At 40.6% G+C, this 13,154-nt stretch overlaps 1 protein-coding gene across 2 annotated transcripts in view; it reads left to right on the forward strand.

Moving 5' to 3' along the window:
• Nucleotides 1-4,627: 4,627 nt before the first annotated feature.
• Nucleotides 4,628-13,154, forward strand: part of ADAM17 (ADAM metallopeptidase domain 17) — a 50,921-nt gene continuing 42,394 nt past the window's right edge. The window contains exons 1-2 of one of the 2 annotated variants that reach the window (XM_072407544.1): nucleotides 4,628-4,769; nucleotides 9,444-9,733. In XM_072407544.1, the coding sequence (XP_072263645.1) occupies nucleotides 9,604-9,733 (130 nt within the window). In that variant the 5' untranslated portion in view covers nucleotides 4,628-4,769; nucleotides 9,444-9,603. The remainder of the gene's footprint in view (nucleotides 4,770-9,443; nucleotides 9,734-13,154) is intronic. The other variant, XM_072407545.1, reaches the window with a different exon arrangement.

Consider the following 13,154-nt stretch of genomic DNA (forward strand, 5'->3'; position numbering starts at 1 on the left):
AGAACTAATAGGAGCATCTAATAAGAGCGCCGCCAAGGCGTCCTCTGGTATTTTAGGGATTCGTGAGGCTGCTAAATAGGCCTCTATACTTGCGGCAACGGTATCTGAAAGACACCGTGCAAAATGCCCCCTGTGATTGTAAAGATCGGAGTAGAAAGCTTTAAAATAATCGGCTATATCCTAAGATCGATGTAGCAGTGAGTACCAGTTTTCGATTGTATACAGGGTATGAAGGCAAGGGCCCTTTTTGCTCTAATGGCACGTGCCAAGGCCTTCCTGCATTTATAACTATACTTGTAAAAAAACGCTGTGCACTTATCAAGCTGGGATCTTGCTTTGGAACAGTATTGCATAATAATTTTCTCTGTTAATGCTAATAGTTGGGCTTTCGTATCAGGAGAGTGACCCTCTGTATTAATAGTCCCCACACGTAGCACTTATGGGCTTCCCAGATAGTCAGTGGGCTAGAAACTGAGGCTTAATTTCTGGTAAAAAAGGCCGAAAGCTCACCCTCTAAATGGGTCCCAAATTCTCCTGAAGTCAGAAGCAACTCATTCAAATGCCAAGGGAAAATCCCTGTGGAGGTAACATCCCAAGACACTGTGAGCGATATCGTAGCATGATCAGAGAAGGTCTTATAATCTCTGAACTCTGTACAGGAGGGATGGTATCGTGTGGTATAGTCTTGATCGTTGGGGTGCTGTATTCCCCAAATGTCGGTAAATTGGTGGAGGTGCAAAAGACTCTTCAGGCGCTGTAGAACAGAGTATGGGAGGTGAGAGGCCCCTCTTGATACATCATGGGAAGGGTCTAAAGACAAATTGAAATCTCCTCCCACTATCAAAGTGCCCTCTGAAAACATGTCAGCAACGTCGAATCTTCTAAATAGGATACTTGATTGGTGTTAGGAAGGTACAGGTTAACCAGGGTGAAAAGTTAGGAATGAATCTTCCCTTTGACTTGAAGGTAGCGCCCCTCAGGGTCCACCTTCAGAGTAACCAGTGACTATGGAAGATTATTATACTGACACCTTTAGACGTCGAATCAGGTGATGATCCATGGTATGCACTCTGAAAACAGTGGTTTTTAAGTGACAGTATCTTATCATGTCGAAAATGTGTTTCCTGCACAAATGCTATTTGACATTTCAGGTGGTTGAGGGCATTTAGAACCACAGAGTGCTTAGTTGGGGAATTAAGGCCTTTAGCAATGATGGATGACATTTTTAACTACATATTAGCGCTAGGGAGAGACCTACCTCAACTTGCATTTCCACAAGGGATGGAGGGCTATTTGTGGGAGGGAGGGTCAGGGAAAAGGGCAGACTAAGAACTACAGGAGTGGTGGGGAGGGGCAGAAAGAGATGCGCGAGAGAGAGGGGGGTGGGGTTGGGGGCGAATGTGAAGAAAAGAGAAAAAGAAAAAAGAGTACAGGAAAGAGGGAAAAAGGGGGGCTATACTCCTTTCAAAGCCCGAGTCCACCAAATAATAATAATATATGTAAGTGACTAGATCCTGTTTCACCAGGAGAAGGAGCGAGCTAGTGAGGGAAAATGGAACTCAATGTAGGCATGTTTCCACTCACCTATACCCTGTCTGGTTAGAACAAAACAAAACACTAAGATGCACAGCAAAAATTAACTTAGCATTCGCAAAAAGATAAACATTGACTCCCATTATAATTATTGCGTAAGGAAGAAAGAACCAAGTTAGATAAAACGCATTACCCTTAGTAGCAGAACAATAGGAACCGGAGACGCACTTCCAGACGCACAAAAACAAAGTGCTGCGGCAGTGCAAGATAGACAATGGCCAGACGGTATACTAAACAGCGGCAGGCAGTATTGAACGTTTGGGTGCGAAACAGAGCACAGCTCCTTGTTCCCTTGGTTTTTCCCATCAGGCATTGCCACCACGTAGGCACAGTCCAGCATAGACTATATAACCGATCCGGGATCGTAAGTAGTAAGTTTGCTGATCATTCTAAAAGTACTTAACTATTTAAGCATTAATAACCTTTTGGTACACTTACCTCTGGGTTTGATCTCTTCCAGTGATGCAAAGTCTGTGTTCTCCGACACCATTGCCATTTTCTTCTATTCTTCTTCTGGGTCCAGGTCCTTTTTTCTGTACCCATTGCACACTAATGATGTCCCCTGTGCGTTAACTCTGAAGTTACATTGTCCTGCCACCCAGGCCAAACCTGGCATCATACAAATGTTGGGAATGTACACTGCATAGCTGAAGGAGTTCATAGTCAGAAGAGATCCCAACTATAGTTCTGCTTTAAGCAATTAAAACAAATTCAATAACTGAATCTAAATATTTTATGGAAAGGAAAAACACTGCCAATAAGTATTTAAATACTAATTTCTCTGTGCTTTGACCTGCAATGTTTTAATTGGGTGACAGTTTTTATTGTAACATCAAACGCACAGAGATGGTTGGCAGAAGCAGCATTGTTTTCGGCACTAATCATTTCTACTGCACAAGGGGTTATTAAAGGTTGAGGTCTTCTCGGGTTATGACAAGGATTACACAATAGCTCAGAATATTTCCACTGACTCTTTTATTTTATGTAGGATTATTTTTTAGTATGCTTCTTTTTTTTTTACTTGTGAGGAATAAGAATATAAATTATTAGTTTTGTGTTAACCAGTGCAATTTGTTCTATTAAAGAATGGTGTAAAGCCAGTAGAAGAATTTTCTCAAGCAGGGGTGTCAAACCCTGGCCCGCAACGTCCTTTTTTTTGGACCCCAAAGGAATTGCAGAATTGCAGCTGGCCCACTGCTGCATTGCAATAGCGCCGCTACTACAATTCCCGGCATCACGTGTGGCCCTGCATTAGACTGTTTTATAGACGCAAGTAATGCCGGGAATTTTAGTAGCAGCATCACTCGTGTCTTTAGACCAGGGGCTGGTTAGTTAACTTTATGAAAGAGGGCACAGATGGAGAAGGCAGAAGGATTCTTGGAAGTATTGATTTGTCTTCAGGGTTGGGTTCAGGGGTCAGAAGAAGTGGAAGCCACCAGCCGTGCTATTCCTTCCTGGATTCCTTCCTTCCTTTCTGGTGCGGACTGGACACCAGGCCAGCTTCTTCTTTCTCTTTCCGGCTTCTTCTTACATTACCCTATCACGTACTGGGAGAGATTTTTGTGATGCTTCTTCCTGAAAATGTAAAAAAAGTGCTGCTCTCACTGCGCATGCGTGAGATTGTCATTTTTTTGTTTTATGACACATGCCCGATCTCAGGTGTGCACTGAAGGAGTAGCCAACAACCTCCTGGGATATGTGACATGGGTACTCCCCTTCAGTCCTATCCAAAAAAATTAAAAAAGCAATTTAAAAAAAAATAACACTTTTTCACTTTATAAATAGAGTTAGCCACCCTTGTATATAATGCTAAAATGTGATGATAGGCCCACCTTAAGTGCTGGGCACTGGTTTAAGAATGTTGTAAACCCAGTGGAAGAATTATCTAAAATACTCTACCAGACCATTTGTTAAAAAAAAATGTCAATCCTTCCCCCTCCTTTTAGATTGTAAGCTCTTCGGGGCGGGGTCCTCTCCTCCTCCTGTCTGTATCTGTCTGTCATTTGCAACCCCTATTTAATGTACAGTGCTGCATAATATGTTGGCACCATATAAATACATATATATATTTATATGTTATGTTAATAAAATATGTTTAATAATATTAAAAATAATATTAATTATAATAATAATATTAATATTAATAATGTATAGATGTAGAAAACAGAAGGATTCTTCTTGGACGTATTGATTCGCCTTTAGGGTTGGGTCAAGGGGTTGGAAGTAGAAGCAGGTGCCTTTGGCACTTAGGATGGTGGGTACAACATGGAGGGGGCACTTCTGCATTTTTGCCTTGGGTACAAAGGGACCATGCCCTGACGCTGTATTGCCCATGCTTATAAGGACTAAGGTGATGTGTGGAATAAGAATATAAAATATTACTTTTTTGTTAATCAGTCCAATTTGTTCAATTAAAGAATGGTGTAAAGGCAGTGGAAGAATTTTCTAAAGTATTATATCAGACCCAAAAAATTTGGTCTGGTTGGTTAACTTTATGAAAGAGGGCACAGATGGAGAAGGCTGAAGAATTCTTCTTGGTATTATTGATTTGCCTTTAGGGTTGCGTCTAGGGTTTGGGAGAAGAGGCAGCTGCCTTTGGCACTTAGGAGGGTGGGTACAACATGGCTCATGGGTGCTATGGTTGCAAAGAGACCATGACCTGACGCTGTATTGCTCATGCTTATAAAGACCGAGGTTGCCACCGGTTACGAGAATTATTCCACAATACTGGTTTATGTTATGTTGGACTGTTTTTGTTTGGATTATTTTGTATTGCATTTATGATTTCATTTCGTCTCTTGCAATGTTTCTATATTATTTTTAGCCACTTAATACTAGTATTAAACCCATTCTCTAATGTGTCAGCCACATCTGCCTCAGCAGCTCTCTGACACCCATACAGTCAGACACCGCCCGCTCCATAGCAATGACTAGTCCAGGCGTCACTAACATGGTTTGGTCACATGACCCGTGAGCCTGCATGAGGCGTATCACCTTGCCTTATAGTGTGTTTTAACGGGCGGATGGATCTGAGAATGTAGTCCCGGCAGTGTGTGTAGGAAGAGACTTGTTGCATGGTCTTGTTGCATGATATTGTTTCATTGTAGCGGAGCGTGGTGTGCGTCCGCCCGCCTGTTGCCCGGATAACAAGGCACATCCGGGTACACGATGATGAGGTAGGTACCTTTGTAGCGGAGGGTGGCCAGCACCATTATTCATATAGCTCACAGCTGTCACTGTATTATTTATATCGCCATTTGTTTACAATGCTTCGTGTTTTATAAAGTCATTTCTCCCCTAACCTATTTAGGAAGTGGTAATGTGACTCCCTAGGCTGGGCATTCCTTATTGAGGTAATATTGTTACAATATTGGCTTTTTAGTGTAAAATGGTGAAAATATCAGCATTGTAATATATAATGGGGTAATGATACTTTATATCTGTTTCATGTTGCCTTCCATGTTTTCAGGATTCACTTAGTTTGGACCTTGCTGCTCACCGTCCCAGTTATTATTGGAGTTAAGAATAATCGTCAGTCTCTGATATTGACTATTATCATCATCATCTTAATATTATATAGCGCCAACATATTAGGTTGCGCAGTACAAAGTCTATGGTCATGTGGTTAATTGCCCCTCAGGGGCTTTATGTCCCCTATCATAGTCATATGTCATTACCACAATCTAAGGTTAGTTTTTGGGGGGTAGCTAATTAACCCCACTGTTGTTTTTGGGATGTGGAGGGAAACCATGCAAACTCCATGCAGATAACGTCCTGGATAGCATTCTAATTCTGCTGGGAGGAGTGCTATCCATTGAGCCAAATATAACATTGTGATTACATTTCAGAGACTGGAAATGAATGAGAATACTGCAGATGTTACCTTGCTACCCATCTGCTTGGGTTGGTATTGCCAAATAAACCTAGAGAACCAGGTCTGGTTGGGTTATTTAAAAATTCAATCAGCACAGATTTTATTGCAGAAAGGGACAGGCCATGTCACTCCTGTAATAAGTGTTCTTACCCGCCTGATCGTTGGCTTTTGCTGCCAAGTCCTCCTTAGATTGTAAGCTCCTCCGGGCAGGGTCCTCTCCTCCGCCTCCTTTATCATTGTCTGTCATTTGAAACCCTTATTTAACATTTTACAGCGCTGCATAATATGTTGGCGCTATTTAAATACTGTTTAATAATATTAATGTGCTGCTCAGTGTTGGTTGCCAAAATACCCTGCACATCCCAGCTTTCCCTGTGGTTGCTGGCACTGAATGAACTCATTATTTTTTAAACAGAATTTATATAGCACCAACATATTGCGCAGTGCTGTACATTAAATAGGGGTTGCAAATGACAGACGCATACAGACAGTGACACAGGAGGAGGAGAGGACCCTGCCCCGAAGAGCTTACAATCTAGTAGGTGGGGAAAGTAACACATAGGAGGGGGGATATGGATTGGTGAGTGAGTAGTGAGGGTTTAGGAAACAGAAGAAGATGGATAGGCAAGTTTGAAAAGATGAATTTTGGGTGCTCTTTTAAATGAGCAGAAAGTAAGGTGAAAGACCATTTCAGAGAGGTCAGGGCAGCTAGAAGTCCCCAACCTCTCCCATACAAGTGAATAGGAGAGGTTTGAAACAATTTTTTTTTTTTTTGCATGCGGCTGCACCAACATATTACGCAGTACTGTACAATAAATAGGGGCTGCAAATGACAGATACAGACAGTGCCCCGAAGAGCTTACAATCTTGGAGATTTAAATCACAGTGCACTCTTCAAAAGTGACAAGTCAGTTGTTTGAAGATCTGCACTGTGGTTGCAGCTGCATGCAAATCTGATTGCCCGTAGTGTGGTTTGTCGCTCCCGGACACACAACAGCAGTTTGCCAGCCTAGGTCACGCATCCCGGGAGGCTCTTGGGTGCTCCTTCTGCTCGTGCCCGAGCATCTCCAGCATGAGCAGAAGGAGCCCTTTTGTCAAAAGGAAACAAAATTGTAATTTCACGCTTGCGCAGTGAGATCGGCAAGTTTTTTTCCCAGCTACATTACCCGATCTCGCACCTGGGTCAGGTGACGTAGGAACAAGAACCAGGAAGAAAAGAAGATAATGGCGGCGCCCTGAGCGGTGGCCTGAAGACGGATGCCAGGGTGATGTGGGACCTAATAAAAGAGACCTCCAGATGGATCAGACTGCCCTGTGGGATTGAAGGTAAGTGTATTTATGTTTATATGGGGAACTTTTGAGTTTAGTTCCTCTTTAAGGTTAGACACCAAGTAGGAGGTTAACATCAAACAGCTATATGGGGTGTATTATTTTTGCTACAATGGAAGTAGCACAATGTTACAAAGTAACATGTCAGAGCCAGGTATTATACCTGCTGGTTCGCCAAAATGTATTACAGTGATCAGTTCAAGTTTAGTGATGGAACCAGCAGGCCGGGCAATTCTGCACATTAATGAGTTAATGACTAAAGTGTTCTTCAAGTTGTAAAATTTGTATGATTGCAATTATTAAGGAACCACTAACCTATTTGTACCTGGGCTCCATCATTATCATTATTATTATTATACAGGATTTATATAGCGCCAACATACGTGGTACATTTGGAAAGACTAATGCTGCTCTGTATTTATCTTTCAATATATTTTATAAATGCATACAAGAAGTAAATGTGACTTGGTATCAGCTGCTTGCCATACTAGAGCAGGGGAAGCCTCACAATGAGCCGATCTATTGAGCTTGTATGTGCTTAGAAGGACCATGTGGATTGCCAGAGAGATGAGCTCATCAGTCAGCTGCTTCTGTTTTCATGGTCCACTGACAGGCTGGGTGAGGGTGAAGATTTGTCATACTCAAGTGTGATTATCAGGCACAAATGCTTTTATTTTACACATATGCTTTAAAGCAGAACTGAACTCACAATACTCACCTGTCCCCCTTCCTCCACAGTGTCCTGGCATGTTCTTTCTTCTCTTCTTGTAGACTACCTTTTGCCATCTTGCTCGGCCAGACTAGGATGATGTAATGCCCCCACAGGCGCGCAAGTTCATTCATTCCCCGCATGTTCGGGGAAGGCAGGATTGCTGGGTATGCCAGGAAACAAAGCTGAAGCTGCTTGTGTGCCGCCCAGTTTTTTGACAGATGCCCAGTGCTATCAGGCAGGTTGGAGGGATTATTACAGAAGGAACATCACGAGTCCCTTTCTGCAATAATGACCTGTCTGATCATGTATTCTTAAAAGTGGAACTGAAGTTCTGCTTTATTAACCACATAGGATATAAATCTGCCTGGATGCTGTAGATACCTTTTTAAGCCAAATAGTACTTTTTAAAAGAAGCAGTAGCATAATTACTGTGCTGTACATAGAATGTGCAATGAACCCATCAACTTCTCCTGATACTGGCTGCCTGCAGATAGCTACATGGGGACAAAAGAGGCAGGAACGTCAGTGACCTCTTTATTACAGATGGAGCTGTATTGTGCAGTACCTCCTCTTTGCCTCAAGGCGTCTTCAGGGTTCAGGGATGCCTGTCGTCATTCAACCCAGGAGATTGAGGAGATGGCATGAGTGCCGGGTATCACTGCACTGCATTAACAGTAAATAAAGTTGTTACTATTGCACAATGCATTCACAGCATTCAGAGCCTCTCTGCACTTTAGGTGTAAATGCCCAACTCGGCATATGACCAGCTAGACCAGTGCTGTCCATAGTGCTGATCCGTTGTTGTCAAGAGTATCAACATGTAAAGGTTGCCTATTTCTTTCATGAACTGCCAGCCAGCCTCGACTTCAACGCAAGACTTCCTTTGACTGTTTGGGCACCGTTGAGCTAGTTATATGCCAACCCAGGTAGCCCCAGGTTAAGAACATCCGACATACGGACGCCTCCTAGATACGAATGAACGAGGCTTCTCTGCTCACTCCTGTGCAAGGACAGAGACTTGAAGGGGGGAAGGGGCAGTTTGTATGACTTGCAGAAGAAATCTTTCCTGAGGTTGTGGGTGATCTTAGTAGGTGAGCTCTTTCTGCAGCCTCTTGTAACTCTTTAATGATCAAGACAAACTCTGCAGTTGTTTTATTTTCCATATCAAAGCACAGCTTGCTCCAGAAGTTAATGAATGTCTAGGGTCCATAATGTTTTTGCTTTGTTTGTGATCAACTCACAGTGAGGATTTTATACAGTAACTGACACCACACTGCCTAATAATATGTTGAGACAAACATCTGTCCTAATTGTGTATTTATTAAAATAATGTACCTGTTCCGACTTACATACAAATTCAACTTAAGAACATTTACATATACACTCTCAGTTGACATTTGGCATAGATGTTTTGTAGGGGAAATAAATAATCCTTTTTCTTACCTCTGTTCATCAGCTGGATGTTCTAAATATTAAATCCAATATTTACATAATGATGTGATGTCATGGAGCAAGGGAAAGTTTTGTTTTCAAGCAAAACTAGACCCAATCTGGATTTTGAAGAGTGTCTGACAAGGAAGGTGTCAAAAATATACACAGAAGAATTAATACAGTTTTGCAAAGCAAATATGTAACAAACTCAATGTTATTAACCAAACCGGTAGCAAATCAGCATGTGACAAATCTGAATACTTGAGGAGCACAAACATTGACACAGGAGGAGAAGAGGTCCAACGGTTACAATCTATAAGATTGGGAGAGTAGCATTCATAAGGAGGGGTATATTGCAATGCTTATCAATATTTTCTTATCAATACTTATTCTAATATATATATAATATTTATACAGATCTAACTCACTGTTTGACTGTGTGTGTTGAGCAAGTAAAAAGCTTTTGCATGCAATGTTAATAATGGTTCCTTTATGTTCTTACAGGTGACCTTTTTTCTGGTGGATGCACCCAGTATTTATGGAAAGGACTATGAACATCTGTAAAGGAGTTGACGCATTATGTGGATTAAATGCACTTCACTGCTAACTGGAATCTAATATCAGTTTTTGGTTTACACAGACAATCTAGAGATTAAGCTACAAGATGACTCTATGCGGGTCTTCCAGTTGCGTTGGTCTGGTATTGGCTCTACAGCTTTTGTTGTTACCGGAAATGCTGGTGGGAGAACGTGTGCCTGGAAGACATGCACGAGACAGCGATGGACAATCTTATGGTAAGGACTAATGTCATCTATCTGCTTTATAAAACATGGGCACCCTTATCTCTGTTAGCATACAGTCCTGTTAGTTCTTTTTGCTCATATACGATACTCTTGCGCTTACTTTGATTGGTTTAAAGTGACATAGAAATGAATGAAAAGCTTTGAGTGATTGCTGAAAAGGATTTCTTATGTGAAGAGTTAAAGTAAATAGAAACCAAATCCCCATTTTTAGTAAAAGCTTCGACATTTTATTGAAATTTCAAAAGTTGTTTTCAGACCTTTTTAAATCTGCAGCTTTTATTAAAACAATACATGCTGATTCTATTGTAAAGTTCATTGTTTAGGCACATCCTGTTATGAGGTTCAAGTTATTTTTGAAGCATTTACCGTAAAGGAATTGTTAGCGGGACTTTCACATTTTAACTTTTTACACTTACCTTATTTATTTATATTCTGGACGTTGAAATCCCTTTTACCCTGGGGTGCACATTACTGTTCAGAGGATGTGCTTGATCTGTCCTGTATTGCTCTGTTTTTTTTTGGACAGGCAGGTTCTAATGCCATGGTTTTATTTGCAGCCTTTTACTATGCAAGTGTATTATTATTATTTTTATTATATTGTTTTTATATAGTGCTAACATATTAGGCAGCGCTGTACAAAATCCATAGTCATGTCACTAACTGTCCCTCAAAGGAGCTCACAATGTCATTATCACAGTCTAAGGTCAATTTTGGGGAAAGCCAATTAACTGCATGTTTTTGAATGTGGAAGAAAACCTAGGCAAACTTCATGCAGATAGTGTCCTGGCCGAGATTCAAACCTAGGACCCAGCGCTACGAAGGCCAGAGTGCTAACCACTGAGCCACTGTTCCATCAAGTTTTTGTTTTTGTATAGCAAATTAAGTGTTTAAAAACATGATACATTTATTTTGTTTTTTGCTTTCTGCTTTCTTTGCCCTGTTGGGAAGATTTTCCTTTTTAATATGTCGAAGCAGGATACGATGGGAGATCTTTACTGAGTGAAGGATTTCAACATTTTAAACAGAAACTGCTGTCTCACTTTGAAGCCTTCTAAAGCATTTTTAGCGGAAATGGAAAAGTTTCTCCCTCAGCATGTTCTAAACTTTCCCTTATCCAAAGCCAAAAAATTTTGTCTTTGGATAATTTAAATATAGAGGTTTGTAGATAAGCTAAAGAGATTGTATAAAGCAGAACATAATAAATTTTACCTTTCCTAGGGGTGGAACAAGTGTTCAAATCACTGCTACATAGAGCAGTCACTGCTGTACTTTTCACCCGCTCTGGATGTGAAATTACAGCTCTCAATCACCTTTCCAGCAGCGTCCTTTTCACACCCCCTTTGCTTTTGTCAATTCGCAAGATACAAGGCATTCTGTGATCAGCCAAGGTGAGAGGGGTTGTGAAGGAATAAATGAGACCAGCAGATCTCCCATCTAGAAGAAAACCATGCATATTAAAATAACAAGCAGCAATTATTATTATCCAGATGTTTGTTACTCCCTCAAAGACGCTATATGTATTTACACATACATTAATAAAAAATAACTGTGCCAGGGTTTCTACTTTAAGGGTAAGAAGGATTGGCCACCCAAAGAATGCCTTCTCCTCAGTGGGTATTTGGCATCTTTTATTATTTAGCTCCTACACATGCCAAATGCCAACAAATACATATGTATGCTGCTTTCATCAAACCTTTAATTTTAGTATTTCTCCAAAGGACAACAGTAAATGTAGGTAGCTTTGGTTTTTAAAGAGTTAGAGATATCCTGTGGTTTTATAAACATCCTGACGTGTATGTGGCCCTTCAGGACTGGACAGCCCTGGTATAGAGGGATCAGATCTAGAAATTAAAGCATGCAAGAAATAAATGGTCATGGTTTGTAATTTCTGACTGAGCTGAATTACACTTGTAATGTCAGTCCGGTGTAAAATGACAGTTCTATTCCTATTGTGTTGTGGTTAGCATAGCGTGTGGAAAGTATTTCATGTGTTGGGACACTTTGTAGATTTAACAGGTGAAGCTTTGGCTTTGTAGAAGCGGGATGAGCGGGGGATCTCATAATTCTAAGATCAGTAAGTTCTTTACCGCTGACAAGCTGAGTGCAGGGCTGAATGGGAATGTTGGCACACATTCTGTGGCATGTCATTTGAAGTATCGGTCTCTGAATCTGTATTTACAAAGTGTTGGCTTAGCATTAGAATAATTTTCTTCAGTTATATAAAGCAATGGAAGAACGTCTGGATAGCGTCTTAAAATGTGTGAGTCAGAAACCATAAATGAATGGAATCAGTAATAGCATTTCACTATAGCATCCTGTTCCAGCTTTTTTTTTTTTTTTTTTTTTACTCTTGTGTACATAGCTCACCCTTGTAAGGCGCACAGGTTTGTTTGGATGGTTAATAATTGTACTACATGGAAATGCAATGTGAAGGGACTTTTCTTACTTTAAAGCAGTTCCCCAAATCAACCCTGAAACTTATGAAACATACTCTGCTGGCGGCACGTATAACCCTAGCTAAGTCCTGGAAATCGAATACTTTTTAATTAGATCCAAAAGGGATTGGATCATGGTGAATGACAGGTTAACGCATGTACTCAATAATACTCTAGATAAATTTGATAAAATATGGGAACCCTGCGGGACAAATAAGTCCACATAGATTGTAAGTTCCTCACTAAAGATAATTTCATGGGACGGCTTCTATCATTTACCCGCCCTCCTCTTCCTCTATACCCCAAGCTCCTAGCCTAAATATATTGGAAAGAAAAGTTGAAAGATCATATTAAACACTGTATAACTATATTGTGACACGATGGGATTGTAAAGATTTGTAAGCGAATAGGGTTGAGGTGTCTTGATTTTTTTATTGTATTTGGCATTGTGATATAAGTTGTCTCACATGTTAAGTAATGTATATCTATTGTTGATTTGCACTTTGTATTCGTTTGTAATTTTTGCAAAGAAATTGGTCAGCCTGATTATGGGCAGATTATTTGATATATGCTTGTTTTGTCAACTACTACTATTGTTGTTTTTTTTTCTTTGTACTGTTAAAAAAACCAATAAAATCAAGCTTTTAAAAATCAAGCAAGGTGTTATTGCAGAAGGGAACAGGCGATGTCCCTTTTGCAATAAGCACTCTTTCCTGTTTGATCGCTCTCAGTAACTACCAGGTATTCACAGTTTTTCTGCACTTTCTGGGACTAAATAAACTCCTACACATGTTATCCCATCCCACCGATCAGGCTGGTTGAAGATTGTATGAAGGAAGAGAAGAAGGAACATGAATTGATGGAATGGGGAAAAATTGGTATAGCGGGTTTAGTTTTGCTTTAAGCAAGAAAGTGGAACAACCTAAAGTATGCAAGATTCTCCATCCAGCTTACTTAGACCTAATAAAGTTGGCAAG

Source organism: Pyxicephalus adspersus, chromosome 4 (genome assembly GCF_032062135.1).
Source record: "Pyxicephalus adspersus chromosome 4, UCB_Pads_2.0, whole genome shotgun sequence".
Taxonomy (NCBI): Eukaryota; Metazoa; Chordata; class Amphibia; order Anura; family Pyxicephalidae; genus Pyxicephalus; species Pyxicephalus adspersus.